The 20,451-nt window shown below is 39.2% G+C and overlaps 1 protein-coding gene and 1 long non-coding RNA gene across 2 annotated transcripts in view; both read right to left on the reverse strand.

Moving 5' to 3' along the window:
- TXNDC8 (thioredoxin domain containing 8) overlaps positions 1-12,284 on the reverse strand; it is a 31,205-nt gene extending 18,921 nt beyond the window's left edge. The window contains exons 1-4 of the mRNA XM_036856282.1: positions 12,193-12,284; positions 9,300-9,404; positions 3,362-3,421; positions 659-724 (exon numbers count right to left, since the gene is read on the reverse strand). Of these exons, the coding sequence (XP_036712177.1) occupies positions 659-724; positions 3,362-3,421; positions 9,300-9,404; positions 12,193-12,216 (255 nt within the window). The 5' untranslated portion in view covers positions 12,217-12,284. The remainder of the gene's footprint in view (positions 1-658; positions 725-3,361; positions 3,422-9,299; positions 9,405-12,192) is intronic.
- A 2,259-nt stretch (positions 12,285-14,543) lies between these two features.
- Positions 14,544-18,336, reverse strand: LOC118897248. The gene is made up of 4 exons (XR_005020386.1): positions 18,248-18,336; positions 17,570-17,648; positions 16,296-16,500; positions 14,544-15,192 (listed from the first exon to the last, which is right to left on the reverse strand). It is a non-coding gene; the product is annotated as an uncharacterized LOC118897248 (long non-coding RNA).
- Positions 18,337-20,451: the final 2,115 nt, after the last annotated feature.

A 20,451-nucleotide genomic window follows, 5' to 3' on the forward strand; every position in this document is an offset into this window, starting at 1 on the left:
ACTAGTTTCATCACACACCAAGTATTTGAGGCATTCCATTCCATTAATATCTTCGAGATAATTGACATAACATACTCATGTGTGTCAGGATGGGTCTAAAAAGTTTAGTCATGTTAATTCATTTCATTTTCACTAAGGAGGGGGAAACTTTTTACGATCCATGTTTTTACAGATAGGGAAACTAAGATACCAAGAAGTTATTAAGTAAACTGCTGGGAAGTGGAAGAACTGGTTTTTGAACCACAGAAATCTGAGCCCAGAACCTGCCTGGTCAACCACTAGGCTATTTTACCTTGTAATAGCTTTTGATTGATGTTTGCCCAAGTGTGAAAAACATGTATATATTTGTGAGAGAATTTCATCACGCTCCTTGTTATAAGGTTCTTTTTTGATGGTTCTGTTCCAGAGAGGGATAATAGTGGGGTATTCATATGGATTTGGACACCTCAAATGGTCTAAATGGGGAGATTTATCACGATTCATGCTCTTTTTTTTTTACCCCTTGCCAATATGTAAAGTTCAGAAACTAAGAATTACATTGCTAAGACTGAAAATAAATACAGTTGTTTCGTCCATCCAGGATACACCAGGCCTTTTATTTTTAGACTCTGATGGCTCTATAATCTATTTCAATCTGCCAGTTACCATAGAAACATACCTTCTGGGCTTGTTTGAACATCTGAAATGTGGGTATTGCTTTGATGTGATAAATTTGGGCCAACTCCTGGAAAATAAAAGAAATGGCATGAAGTCACAATTTTGGTATCCTCTCTCTGGACCAACAGTGGTACTTGGTGACGTCTCAGGAGGCATGTCTGAGAGCCCAGGGACAGCTGATACATTACAGATTCTCTTGCCAAGAACTTTTCTAATATATCCTCAAAGCTTCCAGGAATGTTACAGTAGAAAAATGACTGTTTCCAGCATTCCTGAGCTTTCTCATTCAAGAGCTCTAGGAGACGGATGAGAGATGGGGGCCAAAACAGAATGCACTGAAGGACAAAATGAGCTCTATTTAAAAGAGCTTGTGGGGCTTCCCTGGTGGCACAGTGGTTGAGAATCTGCCTGCCAATGCAGGGGACATGGGTTCGAGTCCTGGTCTGAGAAGATCCCACATGCTGCGAAGCAACTAGGTCCGTGAGCCACAGCTACTGAGCCTGCGCGTCTGGAGCTTGTGCTCCGCAACAAGAGAGGCTGCGACAGTGAGAGGCCCGCACACCGCGATGAAGAGTGGCCCCCGCTCGCCGCAACTAGAGAAAGCCCTCGCACAGAAACGAAGACCCAACACAGCCAAAAAGAAATATAAATAAATAAATAAATAAATAAAAGCATTTAAAAAATTGTGAAAGACTGCAGAAGGGCGCCAGTGGAATCCAATATGGAAAGAGCATATTGTAAAAAATAAGAATGAGTAAAGGTCTCTTTATAACTCACACTTGAGACATGGGGTGATACAATGCCTTGCATTTTAAGTAAGGCTTGCATATTTCTTTCTTTAAGCCTTACGCCTCTTCACTGCCCATCTTTGTGAAAGATATGGAGCCAAGAGACAAGAAAATATGTTAGCATTCCAGTTGCTCTAATCCATTACAATCTGCTTTCAAATACCACTTTTTGTTTATTTTGTTTGAGTCAAAAGATAATTAGCCACCCACAGGATCAAAACCTCTCCCCTGCCACCCCCCACTACAGTATAATTTCCATGACCACAGCATTGACAACAATGAATACATTACTATTAGAAAAGAAAATTGTGCATTTTGTTTCACCTTAAGAGACAAAGAGCTGTAATCAAAAAAGAAAATAATAACACATGTTGCTAAGGGTATGGAGAAATCAGAACCCTCATACATTGCTGGTGGGAATGTAAAATAGTGCAGCTGTTTCAAAGACAATTTGTCAGTTCCTCAATAAGTTTAATAAAGAGTTACCATATGACCCAACAATTCCACTTCTCGATATATAGCCAAAAGAAATGAAAATGTATACATAAATGTTTATGCCAGTATTAGACATAATAGCGAAAAGTTGCAAACAACCCGAATGTCCATTGTAGGATGAATGGATTAAAAAAAAGGTAATATATTATTCAGCAATAAAAGGGAATGGAGTACTGATACATGCTACATCATGGATGAATCCCGCAAACTTATGTTAAGTGAAAGAAGCCCATCACAAAAGAACACATATTCTATAATTCCATTTATATGAAATGGCCAGAATAAGCAAATCTAGAGACAATGTAGACTTATGGTTGCTTAGGGTTGAGGTGGTGGATGGAGGGATCTGGGTGGGGAGGTGACTGCTAAAGAGAACAGTGTTTCTTTCTGGAGTTGTGAACACTTTCTAAAATTGATGGTAGTGATAGGTGCACAACTCTGTGAATATGAAAAAGACAAAGAGATAATAACCCTAGCTGTGTATTCTGAATGCATAGTATATGATTCAGTTTAAAGGACAATCACACACTGTCACACTTTAATGAAAGTTAAAGGAAATGGAAAAATGGAACTTTTATTATGTTCTGGGTAGTATGTCATATATTTTGTGCCTTTTAACTTATCATATTCCGTTAATTATTACCTTGTTTTACATACAGAGAAAGTGAAGTTTTTGAGGTTAACTGATAAGAGGTCACAAAACCATTAAAGGGCAGGATGGGTGAACAGTAGATTTTTTAAATTCTAAAGCTCAAATTCAATCCAATGTATGCACAGGCCACTTGTTATTGGTACTTTTCCTCATTATAAGTGAACAAATGTTAGGAAGAATAATTTTGTAGACACATTGTGTGTATCAGTAAGCACATTTTGATTGAGGACATGGGCTGATTATATTTGGGGGGGGGGTGAGGAAGAAAGGCTCTAGGGAGGTAAGGGAAGGATTTCCTGGAATTCCTTGTGGTGTTTAAACAAGCCCCTCAAAAAGCATAAGCTAATAGCAAGGGGAAAGGCAAGTTATGTTAAAATGTCTGTAATGCATTGAGTTAGGTTTAGAATTGAATAATAATCTATTACAGGGGTGAAAATCATTTTTCACTTTGAGCTCCACTTCAACAACTGGTATTGTCTGTCTAGAGCAACGCTACTGAGCAGGATTGTGGGGCAGAGTCCAGAGCAAGTGGTGAAGAATACTAGGATCGATTAGTGAATTCTGCCATAGTATGGGAAGGCGGGGGGCAGCAGGAGAGCCACATATTTATTGTCTTCTTAAAAAAAATACAAAATATACAAGAACATTAGGAGGGAGTTTACTACAGTTCATCACACTTTAAATTGCTTATATAATCACTGAGACAGCACTCTCAATGACATCGCATTGGATTTTACATTATCTACAAGGAAGGATTTAAGATTCTTACCCGAGCATTGTCCACATCTACATTAGCAAACAGGACGTTTCGGTATTGCACAGACATTTCCTTCAAAGTAAAAGAGTAAAAATTCCTCATTAGCTTAATGTTAATATTAAATCACACACTAGCAATGTCTTTTAGCAAAAACAAAACCGAACAAAAAGGTTGATCAAGAGAGCTAAGCATCATTCTGGCATTGCACTACTGCCTAGAACCTCAAGCACCAAAGTCAAAGGTTGGATGCTGCCAAGGTCAAGCAAAGATTAATGGCAGAACCAGAGTCTAAAGTCTGTGTTCTGCTATGTATCAAAACTAGATTTTCCAGAATCCTCTGCAGGCTGTCTTCCTGTTAGGTTCTGCCAGTGGGAAGCATTTGCAAGAAAATGGAAAATGGGAGGAGGGAAAAACAACTCTTCTGCTTCTGTTCCAGATGTTCTGGAAGCATCTTTGACAGCGGTGGTGACAGTGGTGTTGGTAATGGGTGTGGGGTAGTGGATGCAGAAGCAGCCTGTAAATGTCAGCTCCTGGGATTTTCTTTTTTCCCAACAGCTGTGTTCATTCTTTAAGGGCACTTAATAGCATATTGATTTGTTTGCATTAACATCATATCTCAAGCATTTCCATTGACCTGTTTCAAATGAAACCTCTCTTCAATGGTGGTGTGAAGTGTCCAGAGTTTGGCCAAGTGGAGACAACAACAGATGGAGCTGTCACTGGTGGCTGTTCCCATGGACAAGCAGGAAGTAGCATGACACAGACCGATTAGGTGGACATTAGGTGCAGAGTTCTGTTGTAGGGATTCTCTCCGGTTGTTTGTCCATGGAATGTGCCCCAAGTGGGAGTTCTTTCTTCAGTGGCTCATCAAGATGATGAAATTGGGGGGAACTCTTGGATAACAAACACGAAGGGCTTTGGTATTTTAGAGTACTTTGCAGATAAAAAAAAAGATGCTGGTTTTGACTGGCTGCATCTCTATGCCTGGCAGGAAGATGGTGTTGCCCAAGAATTCTGGGGAAATTGACTTGCACTTTTCAAGTTTCAAGATACATGGGTGTTCTCCAGTAGCAGTCAGGCGGGGCAATGGGTTTGACTTATGTGGACATCTGATTTCAGAGTCAGGTTCTATTTAGGAAGTTATCAGAGTCTCCCAAGTCTGACAGGAAATGGACAGGGTTATAGTAGTTCTGTATTGAGTAGTAGTCGGAAGACATGGTACAGATACGGGTTCCCTGCTAGACTGGGGTTCCCTTGTGAACACTGCCTTCCCTCACTGTCCCACTCCATCTACCTAGGACCCTTCTCTGCCCTCAACAAAATTCTTCCTTCTGTTCTGTTCTTCCTCCCATATAATCTGTTACCATCTGGTCACCTGTTCTGTTTGCTCTTAACTCTAAACTGTCTCCTGAATTTGATCTTTCCTTTTTTTCTCCCCAAACCACTGCCCTAGTTTTGGTAAACTCATCATTGACATTGTTGTTCACCTTGGGTTACCTGCCTCAGTTTTTCCAACCCATTCTTATACAACACTGCCAAAAGTATTTTCCAAAAACCCACGTTTGATCATGGCAAAACCTTTTTAAACATTCTTCTATTTTGACTCTACAGCAACTCATTAAGTTATAACACAAGGGCCTTCTCCATCTGGGCTCAGCTTCCTTTTCAAGGCTCGTGTGTTGCTACTTCCACTGTATACACTGTAAGTTAGCCTCACAGAGTACTTGCCTTCCCATGATCACACCATGCAATTTCTCAACAAATTTATAACCTCCCCTTTTCCAGAAATGTTCTTTTTGGGGTTCTATGCCAGGTGATCCTCTTAGCCCAGAGTCATCAAACTTCACCTTATAGACCAAATCCAGATCTCCACATGGTCTCATAAATAAAGTTTTATTGGAACATGTTTGCCCATTCGTGTATTGCCATTGCCTGCTTTTGTGCTACAACATCGAAGCTGAGTATATATGACATAGACCATATAACCTGCAAACCTGAAAATACTGTCTTTAACCTTTACAGAAAAGGTTGCCGACCCCTGTTCTTAATAATCAAGGCCCAGATCAAACGGGACTGTGGAATTTACTCAAGACTTAAAGTTTTAAATCACTTCTTAAAATCCACATTTGCTTATGATTTACTTTTTTTCTTCTTGCCATACATCCTTTAGCAGAGACTCTGGGTTGTCAACTTTTAGTTTTTGTGTGTCTGAAAAGGTCTTTTTTAAAAAATTAATTAAATTTAATTTGTTTATGGCTGGGTTGGGTCTTCGTTGCCGTGCATGGGCTTTCTCTAGTTGCAGCGAGTGGGGGCTACTCTTCGTTGTGGTGCGTGGGCTTCTCATTGCGGTGGCTTCTCTTGTTGCAGAGCACAGGCTCTAGGGCGCACCGGCTTCAGTAGTTGTGGCACATGGGCTCTGTAGTTGTGGCTTGCGGGCTCTAGAGCGCAGGTTCAGTAGTTGTGGTGCACCGGCTTAGTTGCTCTGCAGCATGTGGGATCTTCCCAGACCAGGGCTCGAACCCCTGTCCCCTGCATTGGCAGGAGGATTCTTAACCACTGCACCACCAGGGAAGCCCCTGAAAATGTCTTGAATTCTTCCCCACCTAGAGTAATGGTATAACCGGCTCACTTCCATTCCACCTTCCTGCAGAGCCTGGAAAAGGGAAAAGGTAAAGTTTCCTTGGATTCCCTTGCAGCTAGAGTTCTGGATGCAAATTGGTTTCACCAGTGAGATGCATGCAGGCAAGACTTGAAAGGCAGAAGTGAGACAGAGCTACTTTCTTTTCATCTTTGGATGTCCTGCTGGAAAGCACGACTGGGGTGTGGGAGGGTAATCGTGCTGGAGGCAGCAGCTTTGCTGAGGGATCCAGTGCCCCGACATCAGCTTCCGGATTCTGATTCTAACTCCCCGACTGCTGTTCGTGTTGTTTTTCTGTTTGTTTTTTGTTTGTTTGTTTTCTCCCAGTAGTGGCTTCCCATTTCTTCTCACATCTGATATCTGCAAAGTTAGGATCCCCTCAGGTGGGTGTGTTGTGCTTTTGAGTCATTCATGGGGTTCCAGTCTGGAGCCCATTCATCCAGTCTTCTAATGATTTTATGAGCATTTAACTCCTCGTATTAAAATCCTTTTCACTCTAATTTGGTTTCTGTTTCTACTTTGATCTCTGATAAAATGCCCTAGAGTAAGAAAAGCGTTTCCTCCAACTCCATTATGTACTATGAGTTTTTAATAAATGACACATGATGAATACCTTCTCTTGAAAAAGTTCAAACGTTACAAGAAAAATAAAGCAAAGCATGAAATTTTCCCATTCTCAATCCTCCCCCAATTTTCACTCCCTCTCACAGAAAAAAAAAAAACTTGTTTGATATGCATCTTCTGCTCCCCTTTGTCTACATATATGTATATTGATATATACATACCCACATATGTATATGCATCTCTGTTTTACATAAATGGGACCATACTGTATAAATTTTCCTATATTATTCTCTTTTTACTTAATTCTATGTTGTCTTGGAGGTAATTCCTTCATTATGTATGGGTCTACTTGATTCTTTTTATCCTCTGAATAGTATTTCACAGTGTGGATACACCCAAATTTAAAAACTGTGTGTGCATTAGTCTGGATTCCAACAGAAAATAGATGGCACATTCAAATTAGGATAATTTAGGGACGTTTATCACCAAAGGGCTAACTATAAATAACTATAAAGTTAAGGATGGGTGTGGAGGAGCTGTGAGAGTCTGGACACAACAGTGGCAGAGCCCTTACCGCCCTCAGGGCCCAAAGGTATGAAGGGAGAAAGGGGTTACCAAGCCCGAGATTAAAATGCCTCGTTGGCCATTGAAATTTGATCAGCTTTGACTTTGTGGCAGGTGAGGTAGTTATACTCCTGAAGCTAAACTTTGGAGACTCTAAGTTTTAAGTGTCTGAATAGAGGGGCCTGCCAGATATGAAAATGTTCCCTGTGGATATTCTAAGAATTTTAGGCAGAGAATAGATGTTGAGATGTCATGTAGCCAATTTCTCTATTTGAATATGTTTCTTTTAAATTAAATATCAAAGGTTGTGATTGTGGTTAGAATGAATTCAGTTAGATTCAAGAGTTTAAGTCAAAAAAGTTGAAATGTTAGAAATCTTGCTGAAAATAAACCAGAGTATTTTCAGTTGTGTAGAGAAATCCAAATTTTATATTTGAAGGAATAGATTTCATAAAATGGACCATAAATGTGAAACATCTGCGCAACAAGGAGAAATGAAAAGAAAATGCCCTGAGTTTCTTTCTGCTGCATGTTATACACCTCCCTCCCCGCCCCTCAATGGTGAAAACTCTTAAATGGGGTAATAGGAAAATTAACTAGATGAAACATTGTATAGACATGAAAATTATAATCTGGAAACTTGATAAAAACATGAACAAATGTGTATATGGAAAAAGATCTGAATACAAATATATGATTACAACTAAGTGGAATATTTTACTAAGATATTTTATAAAGGAGATCAGATATGAAAGGAATATGTAAGACATAGGATTTGTTCTGATAATAGGGTTGAAGGATTGGGAGCAGTTTATTCTTTTATATTATAGTTAAAAACAAGTATCATGTTCATCTGTAATCTATTCCAATATTTGGAAGTTCTGAACTCTGGAATTTAGGTAAAATGTCATTATTATGAATAATCCATTCCTTTGTACAATTGTACTCTTTCGCACCTTTTGATGATCCTTGCAGAATTATCCATAGACAAGTAATATTAATCTTCTGGTGTGTGTACTAATGATCTAATTAGATCTCATGATATTATATTCAGGTTAATCAGGATGCTTCAAAAAACTATGATTCTGTGCAAAAGATTTTAAGTTTAATTAGGTCCCATTTGTTTATTTTTGTTTTTGTTTTCATTACTTTAGGAGACAGATCTAAAAAGATATTGCTGTGATTTATGTCAAACAGTGTTCTGTCTATGTTTTCCTCTAGGAGTTTTATAGTATCTGGTCTTACATTTAGGTTTTTAATCCATTTTGAGTTTATTTTTATATATGGTGCTAGCAAATGTTCTAATTTCATTCTTTTACATGTAGCTGTCCAGTTTTCCTAGCACCATTTACAAAAAGGACTGTCTTTTCTCCGTTGTATATTCTTGCCTCCTTTGTCGTAGATTAATTGACCATAGGGGCGTGGGTTTATTTCTAGGCTTTCTATCCTGTTCGATTGATCTACATATGTCTGTTTTTGTGCCAGTACCATACTGCTTTGATTACTGTGGCTTTGTTAGTAAAGTCTTAAGTCAGGGAGCCTGATTCCTCCAACTCTGTTTTTCTTTCTCAAGATTGCTATTGGCTAGTTGTGTTTCCATACAAATTAAAAAAAATTTTTGTTCTGGTTCTGTGAAAAAAGCCATTAGTAATTTGATGAGGATTGCATTGAATCTGTAGATTGCCTTGGGTAGTACAGTCATTTTAAAACAAACTTATGGCTACTAAAGGGGAAAGGGGGGTAGGGATAAATTAGGAGGTTGATATTAACACATACACACTGCTATACATAAAATAGATAACCAACAAGGACCTACAGTGTAGCACAGGGAACTATACTCAATATTTTGTAACTTATAAGGGAAAAGAATCTGAAAAAGAATATCTCTATCCCTATCAATCTATCAATCTATCTATCTATCTATCTATCTATCTATCTATCTATCCGTCCAAATCACTGTGCTGTATGCCTGAAACTAACACAACATTGTAAATCAACTATACTTAAATAAAATTGAAAAAATTAAAAAATAATAATAAAAAAAAGAAGTAGGTACCAAGGTGGGGGGGAAGCTATGATTCCATAATGGCTCATAAGGGCAAAACTTTTAAGATTTATTGGGAGAACTATTTGAGAACTTTAAATTCCTTCTAAAATTGTGAAATAGACACTGATGATACTTACATGAAAAAGAGGATAAATTCTTTTGCAAGGACCACACCATTTTGCTGAAAATTCAATTACTACAAGTTTGTTTTCGGCAGATTTCAAAAGTGCTTTTAATTCATCCTGAGACCAGAGCATAAATGAGGAAATGTGCACAATCACTGAATCTCATAATGCCTTGCAGGGAATAAAATGACAGCTTAGTTATGGTGCCCCACCCCATTGTTCTCCAGGGGATCCAACCTTTCCTAAATGTCCTTGAGGGCATATATATATTTATCTTTCTAAGTATACATAAGTGATGATAAACCCACACAAAAAGGTTAGGATTCTATTTACCAGATGGGTTGGTAATGGTGGTTGGTAATGGTTGGATACCTCTGGGGAGAGACTGAGATTGGATAGTGAGAGATGAGGGGTGGAGGGTGGGGATGAATGGGTGTTCAAGGTGGACATCTATATTTGATATTTTATACAAGGACCTAAACACGCATTAACAGAGAAATCTAATGGAGAGCTAATCTAATACCTTGAATCATTTCTTGTTTTTGTTTTGTTTGGTTTTGGGGGGGGTGGGCTGATCATTATTAAAGATATAGTTAAAATCATACATTTAAGGATTAGACATGCTTCTTGCTGAATGTCTTAAGTGAATTTTTTCTACCAACTGTCTGTATCATCTAAGTAAAGTAAGATTTTCCCTCCTGGGACCTCAGATCATGGTATCTATGCTTGATTGCTTTGTGAACAATGTCCTACACTAGTTATTTCATGCACGGCTTGTCTTTCCAACAAGTCCCTAAAGAACTCAATCCTGACTCACTTCTGTGCCTCCATGGCCCCTAACTGGCACATGGTAAGTGCTCATGGAGCATTTAGTTGATGAATGAATGATCTGCTAATACATAGTGTTCTGTTCAAGATTTATTTTTCCTTTTCTCACTGGAATTCTACCAAGAGTATCTAATTTACTCTGCGCTTGGTATTCTCTTCCTTAATCTCTACAACCACCCTATGCAATGGATATTATTATTATTATCCCAATTTCACAGATGAAAAAACTAACATTTATTAGCTTTCTCATGGTCAACCAGCTGGTGAGTGGTGTAGTTGGGATTGCTAACCTAGTAAGCTTGACCCCAGAGTCCATTTCCTTAACCACTATACAAAATCGTCTCCTGAGTTCTTTATTAGTAACGGGGCTCACTCTTCCTCTCTCTGGCCCAAATGCCATCATGCGCTTATACCTGGACCACTAATTAATATGGAGGGATGGGATCACTAATTGAGTTAAATCAATCAGGGCCTATCACTGGAAATAGGGATGGGGTTTATTCTATACAGATGGCATATACTTTATAAAAGGGGAGTCTTGACAATTACATTGCCATTTGATTTACTTTCAAGAAGTGAAATGGATGACTCAAAGAAGACATGCTCTTCCTTTACCAATATTCCTCCAGGAGAGGGGTGATTAACTTTTCAGAGAGCCATGCCAAGCCTCCACTTCTCACTTGCTTCTGAAGTTATAAGGTATGCCATCCTCAAAAGCATACATGTCTTCACTTCTCAGTAGTCATTAGGGTGTAAAATGGACTACCTGGTCCAATGAATTTGACTTGGCTAAGTTCTCTGAAGGTAATACTCCCATGGTATGCATAGTGATCCCACATGTACCTATTGAGGCCCACTCTATGCCAGTTACTGGACACGCTGCTAGGATATAGCATGGACAAAAAAACAAAACATTCCACCCGCTGCCTTCATGGAGCTTACATTTGGTGGGGAAGCCAATGGTAAGATTAATAAGTAAAATATATAGTAAATTTGTGATCATTGCTAATAAAGAAAAAAGGAGAAGAATAAAACAGGAGGGAAGGATGGGAGCTGGATTACAATCACAGTTGGGGTGGCCAAGGTCCACCTCGATGTGGCATTTGAATAAAGACATAAAGGAGACAATAGGCCCTCAGAATAGGTCTCTGAGGAGGAGATGGAGAGGGCTTCTCAGAGGATGAGTGAGACCCCAAGCTATTCTATGAGAGTCCCAGAAAACCAAAAAAAAGAAGAATTACCAAAATCATTAGCAAGTGTGTGCTATTTTTAAAACATTTTTTAATGTCAAAGGTACATGGCAATGCCTTCTTTCAATCTGGTCGCTCTCATATTTGTGATCTTACATACAGGCACATTTGGGGAAAGTGTAAAAAGTCTAATTCTGAGGGTGCTAGTGGAGGGAAGACCCAGTCCCTATGTGTCCCCCTTCCCTCCAGCTCCTGGTCCTCCTGTAATGTGGTCACATCAGAATGTCTGGATGCTAAATGCCTGCTCTACCTCTAAATGATGTAGGCCCTTAACCACTCTTTTAGAGGCAATTTTCTTTACATAAAGAATTATCCCTGGCCCATATATGTATTGAGATTTGTTGTGGCAGTACCACTGGACAATGGATGGAAAGTGATTTTATGAAATACCACCTAAACACTTGTTAATGCCCCTGGTCCGTTCTATAGGCATGTCTAGGGGTTCTGTTCTCTTTCCCGGGATAAGAGAAATATGTGGACTACTTTACTTCCATAAAATTTTCCAGGTACAACTAAGGTAAAATTGGTGGGATCAGGTACAGGATGGGTTATGTTAGGAGCTGGCCTGGATCCAGCTAGAGTCAGAGCAAGAAATGAGACGGAGGAAGGGATAAAACTCTTTTTGATCAATTTTTCTCTTGGCTACTCTCTAGAGAGTGCCATCCCTCAAGAAACAACATGAAGAACAAGCATTAAAAAATAAAAATCTCCTCTTGCTACAGAGCAATGAAGGAATACTGGATGGAGGAAATATTCCTTAAAGTTTATCAAATCTGCTCTCAAGATGTCTCTTTTGAAATACTCCTTGAAGCCAAATAAATACTTGCCATGTCTCTAATATTCTGCACCATGATTTACACCTGGGAATTGCTGACAAAACTCTCCTGTTGGTTCAGTTGGCTGACTGTAGCTGTCTCTTATCAACTATAGGATCCTAGCCGGAATATAAGGGTACCTTCTCTATGACATCATTGAACGTGACATCTTAGAATCTGGAACTTTGCCAGACATGGAGCTAATTTCATTTTTATGCTATGACTAGTTAGTCAGTGTGTGGTCAGCCAAAAATCAGCCAACTGCTGGCCTTGTGTGCAGAATCAAAAACGTGTCTGTCTCTTGTTAATCTTCTACTACCTATTTCCATGCACCCCCTCCCTTCCCCAGCCCTGGCAACCGCCAAATGAGAAATAAGCAAGGTAATATTAAATAGATGAAAGTTATTTTCATTTAGGATTTTGAAGGGATTAGTTTGCAGTTGAGAAAGATACTAAAGCCTAATCCTACAATAATGTTTCTTGTACATTTGGTTTTTATGAGTCACAGATTCTCTAAACTTTGTTATTTTTGCTCTAATTATTTAGGAAGTAATGAAACTTTACTTTCATGGACTGGACCAGGGGTTGGCCAACTTTTTCTGTCAAGAACCAGATAATATTTGGGGCTTTATGGACCGCATTCAGTCTTTGGTTCATATTCTTTGTTTTTAAATCTTTAAAAAATGTAAACATTTTTAGCTGCTGGGCCTTACAAAAATAGCAGCAGCTTGCCAAACTCTGCACATGATGGTTTGTTATTTTTCAGAATTTAATGTCAGAAGAAAACCCAAACATGGCCATGACCAATGTTGCTCAGACCTTCCTCAGAGCAACAACAACAACCACCACCACAAAGTAAGAAACTGCAGAATTCTACAATAAAACAAAACCAGCAAAATCATTCTTTCTGTTTTTTCCACTCCTCCATTCAGGTCTCTCAGGAATGAATTATCTGCCTTTCTTTTTAGTGTGTGTTAGATGAAGAGCTATGAATATTTCTTGTACAGCCTCGGCCAAGTTGTTTTTTGTTGCTTCCCAGCACCCATTTCTTCCACTTTCTACCAAAAATACACGGACTTTTCCGTGGGTGAATTTATCCCTCCTCCATTTTATAGCAGTTATGCAGTTTGTATGGGATTAATCTAAATCCAGGGTTCGACCCTGATGATCTTAATCCAACTAACAATCCTATCTTTAGGCCAAGGGTTAATCACGAGAGAACAAGAAAGCAAGAGAAAGCAATTCCTAGCCCTTGTGACAGTTACTGAAATTTCCTCTTTCTTTATCTGGATGTAAACAAGATGCTGGCTGGCAGCTGTTATAAAACACACAGGAACCCAGTCTTTAAGACCAATGTTTCAGAAAGCAGTGAGGCGACAGAGAGGAAACCTGGGTTTTTGGTTTGGTCCACTGGATGAAATGTTGCTGGAAGTGCTATCTAAGCCTGATATTTGTTTCCACAGACAGCAAATGCCTTTACAGTTTAAACTGAATTAAGCTGGAATTTCTAATACTTACCTTTCTAGTTACCTTTCTAATACTTACCTGAGTAAACACTCAGATACAGTATTACAGAAATTTCTCCATTTGGGTCAAACCGCAAGAACTATGACTTAACATTGTCACTGGTGTTTAAAAATCTCTCACACAAGGCATGCAATAGTGGAGCAAAATCTAACTTTAGGATTGAGGAATCTAATTTCTGGCCTGCAGTGTGTCCAGACTCAAAATAGTCATTAATGCTCTGAAATCACTATTTACCAACTGGCATTCCAGTCATCTAAGTTCCTTTTTGAGCCTCCCTAACTGCTTAATATTTATCAAGGGAGAAGGTGGAAGGAAAATGAGCTTTAGACTCAGACAAATGTTATTATTCCACTTTACGGTATATGAGAGGCACTAAACTTGGATAAAACAACTTGGTTTCAAACCTGAGTGCTGCTATTGTGAGCTCTTGAGCAAATTACTGCTTATCTAATCTTCTATTTCCTCATCTGTGAAATGGTGATAGCGCTCACCTCTTAGGGATATGATGATAATTAACAGATATAAAGAAGTCTAGTGAAGTGTGTACAGCTCCTAGCTGAAGCCAGCAAAGGCATGCACCATTCTGGCTTTCCAAGTTTCTACTTCTGAAAGGGTTTTCTTACCTCTTAGTGAACAGAAAGCAAACCGCAACCCAATGTGCTCCCTTCTGAGCTGGCAGAGCTCTAAAAAGGAGAAGCAACATAGATTGTAACCTAATGTCCACAAGCCTCTGATGGCCCACTATGTTGATCATACCATAGGGTTGGCCAACATTGGTAAACTGGAATATTTTAGGAATAAACAAAGCCTCTTACTTATCTTGCAAAGAGTCCTAAGATCTGGCAATGCTGGGCCTTTCATTTTGTGTCACATGATGACTGTCAGGTGGAGAGCATGCCGGAGGCGGCAGCTCTTTCCAGCTGAGTCCCGTCCCCATCATCTTCCATTGCTTCAAGAACCCAAGGTGGAGTGGCAAGAAGCCATTTTTCTTGTGGGTGTGCAGCTATTTGTCTTCTACCACGATAATAGATATTTGAAGCATTTCTATTGTCTTGCCAGTGTCTGTTGTATTCTTTTTTCTTTGTCCCTGGGGTGCTTTGCTTATTAATATTACTTGCCCAGCTTCTACTGGCATTTGAGTTTGAGACTCTTGATTTTGATGCTTCTACCATCACAGCCAGGAATTTTATTCATGGTTATCCACTGAAGATCCTATCATTGCCTCTCCTTCTTCTTTTCTGTCTTTTTCATTCAAGAAGGAAAGGTAGATGTTGACGCATATTGAACATCTTCCAAGCCCTAGGTTGAGAACCACTGTTTTGAAGTGTGGGCTCCATTCTTGGCATCAGTTTCATTTATGTTATTTTGCAAATACCCTGTTAGTTAAGGTGACTGTGTTCACTCTATAGATGAGATAATCGAGGTGCAGCCAGCTTAGATAACTTATCCTAGCCGGAATCAATTTAGAATTCAAGTCTGGGTCACCTATCAGATAGGGAGGAACACAGGGTCAGCTGGAATCTGCAGGTCCCTTAGAAAGCTATTTAGCACTGGATGAACTGAATGCAGTGCATTCCTTTTTTTCTCTGCTTCAGAAGCTATCCATCATCTCTACTATTCTTTTCCTTATGGAATATAGATCTTCCTGAACTTCTCTCCACTGCATTTGGAAAGGAGATGGTACAGAATTAACTCTCAGGCACAGCTACTTAACCAACAAACTCCTGCCATGTCCCTGGGTTCCCAGAAGTGGAGCAAGGCTGGGCCAGGACTTCTGCCTTCCGACACTAGGATTTGTAGACTTTTCCACAGAATTAGCTGCTAAGCAGCTTGCCCAGCCCAGGGGCAGGGAGGGTACAAGCCGATGGATCACAGAAGTCTGTTTATATCCAACTGGAATCAAGTGCTATTAAAGTCCAGGAAAAGCGCTATTAAAGTCCAGGAAATGACCAAGTTCATAAAAACAGACATCTTTTTTATGTTTTGCAGAGAAAGTGCTTAGTTGGTAAGCAGGGCACTTTCTAATCCTGGATAAAAGCTCCTAGTCAAGTATTTTCTAGAAAAGGGCACTCGAGCCTTTCCTTTTACACTTGACTGCCTTCTTTGTTTCCCTGACACGCACTCACACGTAATTTTCCTAGACTCATTTCTGACCTCATTATTGGAATCGTGAAGCTCCAAAACAGTCTGGGTGGAGTCTCCTTTTGAGAAGTCAGGGTTGCATTAAAAAAAAAAAAAAAATTATTCAGGGGTGGAATCTGGAGAGTGGGTTGGGAATTTGAAATCTTGAAGACATTGGCAAGAAAAAAACAGAGAGTGGGAAGAAAAGTAAAGAGAGGGAGAAAAGAAAGCGGGAGAGAGGAAGAGCAAAATAGGGCCAAGTGAAAAGAATTTTTAAAAGAATAACTAAAAAATAAGAATAAAGAGATAAATCATTCACATATGTGACTTGTAATCCACCTCAGGAACTTACAGAGACACGTCAAAATGTGAAGGGCCATAGAAGCAGATAGAGAACTATTTAGTACAAAACTCAGATCATTATTAGTCTTATCCTAAGGAAAAAAAGCCAGTTTATTCTCTCTTACCAAAGACTCCGGTGGGTGATATCTTCCTCTTCGTGTCAGTTTAGGCTTTAGTTGAGTGGTGAGAGGGGGAAGTTCGAGGATACGTATGTAGGAAGAAGGGGCTGATCTGAAGTGCTCTGCAACCGAGGTCTAGAATTACAGCCACTATGAGGTGTTACTACTTAGTATGCTCACAGACTAACAGTATCAGCATCAACCTGCGAATCTGTTAAAAGAAAAAAATGAAAGAAGCTACGGGAACTACAACAACAACAAAGAATAAGAAACGAAAGAAGGAGGACGAGAAGGGAATTGTATACAGAGAGAATAAAGGATTTATAAGGAAGACTTTCATTACGTGGATGAGAAGCGGGAATTCCCTTAGAAGACCTTGCTATTCAAGGTCATAGACAGTGGAATCACCTGGGGGCTTGAGAGAAAAGCAGAATTTCAGGCTTTATCCCAGAATTTCAGGCTCTATCCCAGATGCTTGATAGAAAAGCAGAATTTCAGGCTCTATCCCAGATGCACTGAATAAGAGTCTGTATTACAAGATTCCCCAGGTGATGCTTATGCGTACTGGTGTTTGAGAAGTGCTGCTCTAGAGATCCGTTTCTATCAGGGAGCTGCCTGTGCAACAGAGGACTGGGAGCTCCAGCTTCAGCCTTGCCTGGGAATTGTGAGAAATGCAAATTCTCAGGCCCCATCCTGGACCTAATGAATCAGAATCTCTGAGGGCGGGGCCCAGATGTGCGTGTAAACTAGCCCTCCAGGTGATTCTCCTGGGCGTTCAAGTTAGAGAACCTCTAGGCTAGAAGTTTTTTGCTAACAACCGGATTGATTTATGTCAGATTGATTTATGTCAGTCTGGTGTATCATGCCTTCAACACCATAATGATGCAGGAGCATCGATCAAAATATCTCACACACTGGGAATTCCCTGGCGGTCCAGTAGTTAGGACTCTGCGCTTTCACTGCTGAGGGCCCTGGTTCAATCCCTGGTTGGGGAACTAACATCCCACAAGCCGTGTGGCGCGGCCAAAACCAAAAAACCAAAACCAACTCACACCCTGAGTGACTTGGGCACCAATCAGTCCAAATGGATAACAGCTGTGCATTAGCTCAGCTGGGTGCCTGGCCAGGTAGTAACCCTTTCAGTTGCTGGATTGGGGGAGATCCAGGGTGTCCAAGGGGAAGGACTGGGACAGCCTCAATGAGGTGGGACATGAGGGCAGAGGCTACTTATCAGCCATTATACATTCCCATAATTTAACAGCTGGTTCAACGGGCCATACCTGAACGTATCAGCTAAAGATGAGCCTTGTGATATTGATGAAAAATGCAACAACTGCTCTTCCCAGACATCAAGGGCAACTGCAACATTCAGAAGTTAGTCATTTACCAGGAAAAATGCTTATTCAAAATAAACAAGCACATTTGCTTGGAATTTCAGCATTGAGATGGGAATATAACCTTCAGTGATCCCTTTACTAGTAGGAAGCAAAACTCTGCTAGGTCCCTGGGCCGACGGCTAGTCTAGGGGACAGATCAGGAAGGAGCTCTATTATTTGAAAGGCACTTGGCATTGGCTCAAGGTTATGGGGCAGGAGTCACAATGGCGTGTAGTATGAATAGTACACAGCTCAGAGAGTGGGGAGAAAAAGAAAGGCAAGAGGCCAAGGGCTCACAGAAGGACCAAAACAGAAAAGGGCCATTCTCAAGCATCACCCAATCCCTACAACACGCCTTCAGGGAAGTGAATGAAATTGTATGTATCAAAAACTGTGCCAAGGACAAAGTGTTTACAAAAGGTAAGTTATTTAGTATTATGGCAATTATAACCATCATGGGGCAATTTCTGCCAGCCTGGGGCAAACTCGTGCCTCTGGCTTTTGTGGGCTGTGGCCGCAGTGCACGGCTGTAAGATATGTATGCACTGTGGTAATAGTAAAGAAAAACATGTACATCATTACCCCAAACTTCTTAGATTCAGATCCTAAAAGTCCTTGGATTTTCCTTCAGGCATGGAAAGAGCTGGAACACAGACTGAGGTCAGAGAAATGCCTGTCACTTGGAGTGAGGGAGATGTTACCTGTGAGTCAGTTTAGAAAATGATCTGCTTGAATCAGCAAACATTCTGTAAACACACAAAAAGGACCTCAGCGTGCCCTCGGATAAACTGAGGCTCAGGGAAGCACCAAGGAGGAGAATTGACTAAAGCCGCGTCATTGCTTCTTTCCTACCGAAAGGTCCCTTTGTTTTCTTTATATTAGAAAACACTGGAGTCTTCATTTACTTCTCTCCTGGCCACAGGTGGCTTACAGTCCCCCAAAAGCCTCCAAGGCTTCTTGTAAAAAATCTATAGTTAATTGTGTCTTCCTGATTGCTTTTATTATAAAAACATTTCAAAATACTGAGAACAGGAAAGTAGAAAAATAATTAACTGAGATATTATTTCCAAGACTGTATTATCACCACTGTTTATATTTTGATGTTATACACACACAGATGTAATTTAGTTTAAGCAAATCACCATTTTATTACTATGTGATTTTGCATTTTGCTCTCTCCCTTAATGTTATGCCAGGGGCATTTTCCCATTATCCAATGAACTCAGACTCACTTGATTTGTAATTGTTGCATACCATTCTATCATTTGGGTGCATTGTGTTTTAACTGGCTTTTTTCTCATGCTCTTTACAAACTTACAGTCACAAAACAACATCACAGAAAACTGTGATGAGTGTCTCTCCAATAAGTAACTGTGGAAACTCTTATTTTCTGAGAGTAACTTCCTAGGAATTTACTATTTTTAGTGATCTTGATGCCAACTTCCTTCTTGAGTGCTTGCACCAATTTACAGACACGAGCACATCTGTGAACTTGCTCACCTTGCCATACCATCACCAGCGTTAGCATTGATTTTTATGACTTTAATTATTCTTTGTTAAACTGATAGGAAAGCTGTTATATTATTATAGTTTTAATTTGTATCTCCTTGATTACTAATATGGTTGAACATATTTCTATTTTTTATAAAATTACTTAGTATTTAATTTTTTATTAGGAGGTCTGATTTTTAATTTGTGAGAGTCTCTTTATATTTTAAGTTTTTTGGTAATTAATAGTTTTTTAGGCACAGAAATTAATTTTTTAGTCAAATCCATTGATCATGTCTTTTGTCATTTTTCCATTGATTGCATACTTGAAAAGATCCTCTCCTTTTATGGTTATTAGTGTATAGTCATATTTTTCCTAATAACAAAAAGTAACTTTACTTTTTAAACCATTTCTGTAATGATCAAAACACATTATAAAAACCTAGGACAATCAAAATACAGAAAGGATAAAGGATGTACCCCCCCAACAAATAAAATATTACATATATTCCTCCCCCATTGTATCCATGAACATTTTACTCTTTAATATTTTCAATATTTATTTTGTTGTTGAGGGAAGAGATGAGGATATACGTACATTTTCCTCGATTCAGTTTATGGGACATCAATCTATCTCTGTTGCTTTGTGATGTTTCCTACACAACCTGTTGAGATAATATCTGACATGGCAATGTTTAAGCATTTCTGTTTTTCACCCAGTGATTTGTGTGTTTATTCTTGCACCAGACCCACTTTTGTTTATTACACATTTAATTAAAATATAAAAGCTAATATTACTTGTCCACTGGAAACTTTTCTTAGGTATGAAAAAAAGGGGGGGTAGGGATAGATTAGGAATTTGGGATTAACAGATACACACTACTATATATGAAATAGATAAAGGACTTACTGTATAGAACAGGGAACTATATTCAATATCTTCTAATAACCTATAATGGAAAAGAATCTGAAAAAGAATATATATATACATACATATATACATATATATATCAATGAATCACTTTGCTGTTCACTTGAAACTAACACAACATTGTAAATCAACTATACTTCAATAAGAAAAAGAAAAAAAAAGAAAAAAGTCTGGAAAAAAATCATTGCTGTTAAGTTATATAAAAAATAGCTCCTTAAAAAACTAAAAATAGAGCTACCATATGACCCAGCAATCCCACTCCTGGGCATATATCCAGAGAAAACCATAATTTGAAAGGATACATCCACCCCAATGTTCACTGCAGCACTATTTACCACAGCCAAGACATGGAAGCAACCTAAATGTC

Source organism: Balaenoptera musculus, chromosome 6 (assembly GCF_009873245.2).
Source record: "Balaenoptera musculus isolate JJ_BM4_2016_0621 chromosome 6, mBalMus1.pri.v3, whole genome shotgun sequence".
In the NCBI taxonomy this organism is placed as follows: domain Eukaryota; kingdom Metazoa; phylum Chordata; class Mammalia; order Artiodactyla; family Balaenopteridae; genus Balaenoptera; species Balaenoptera musculus.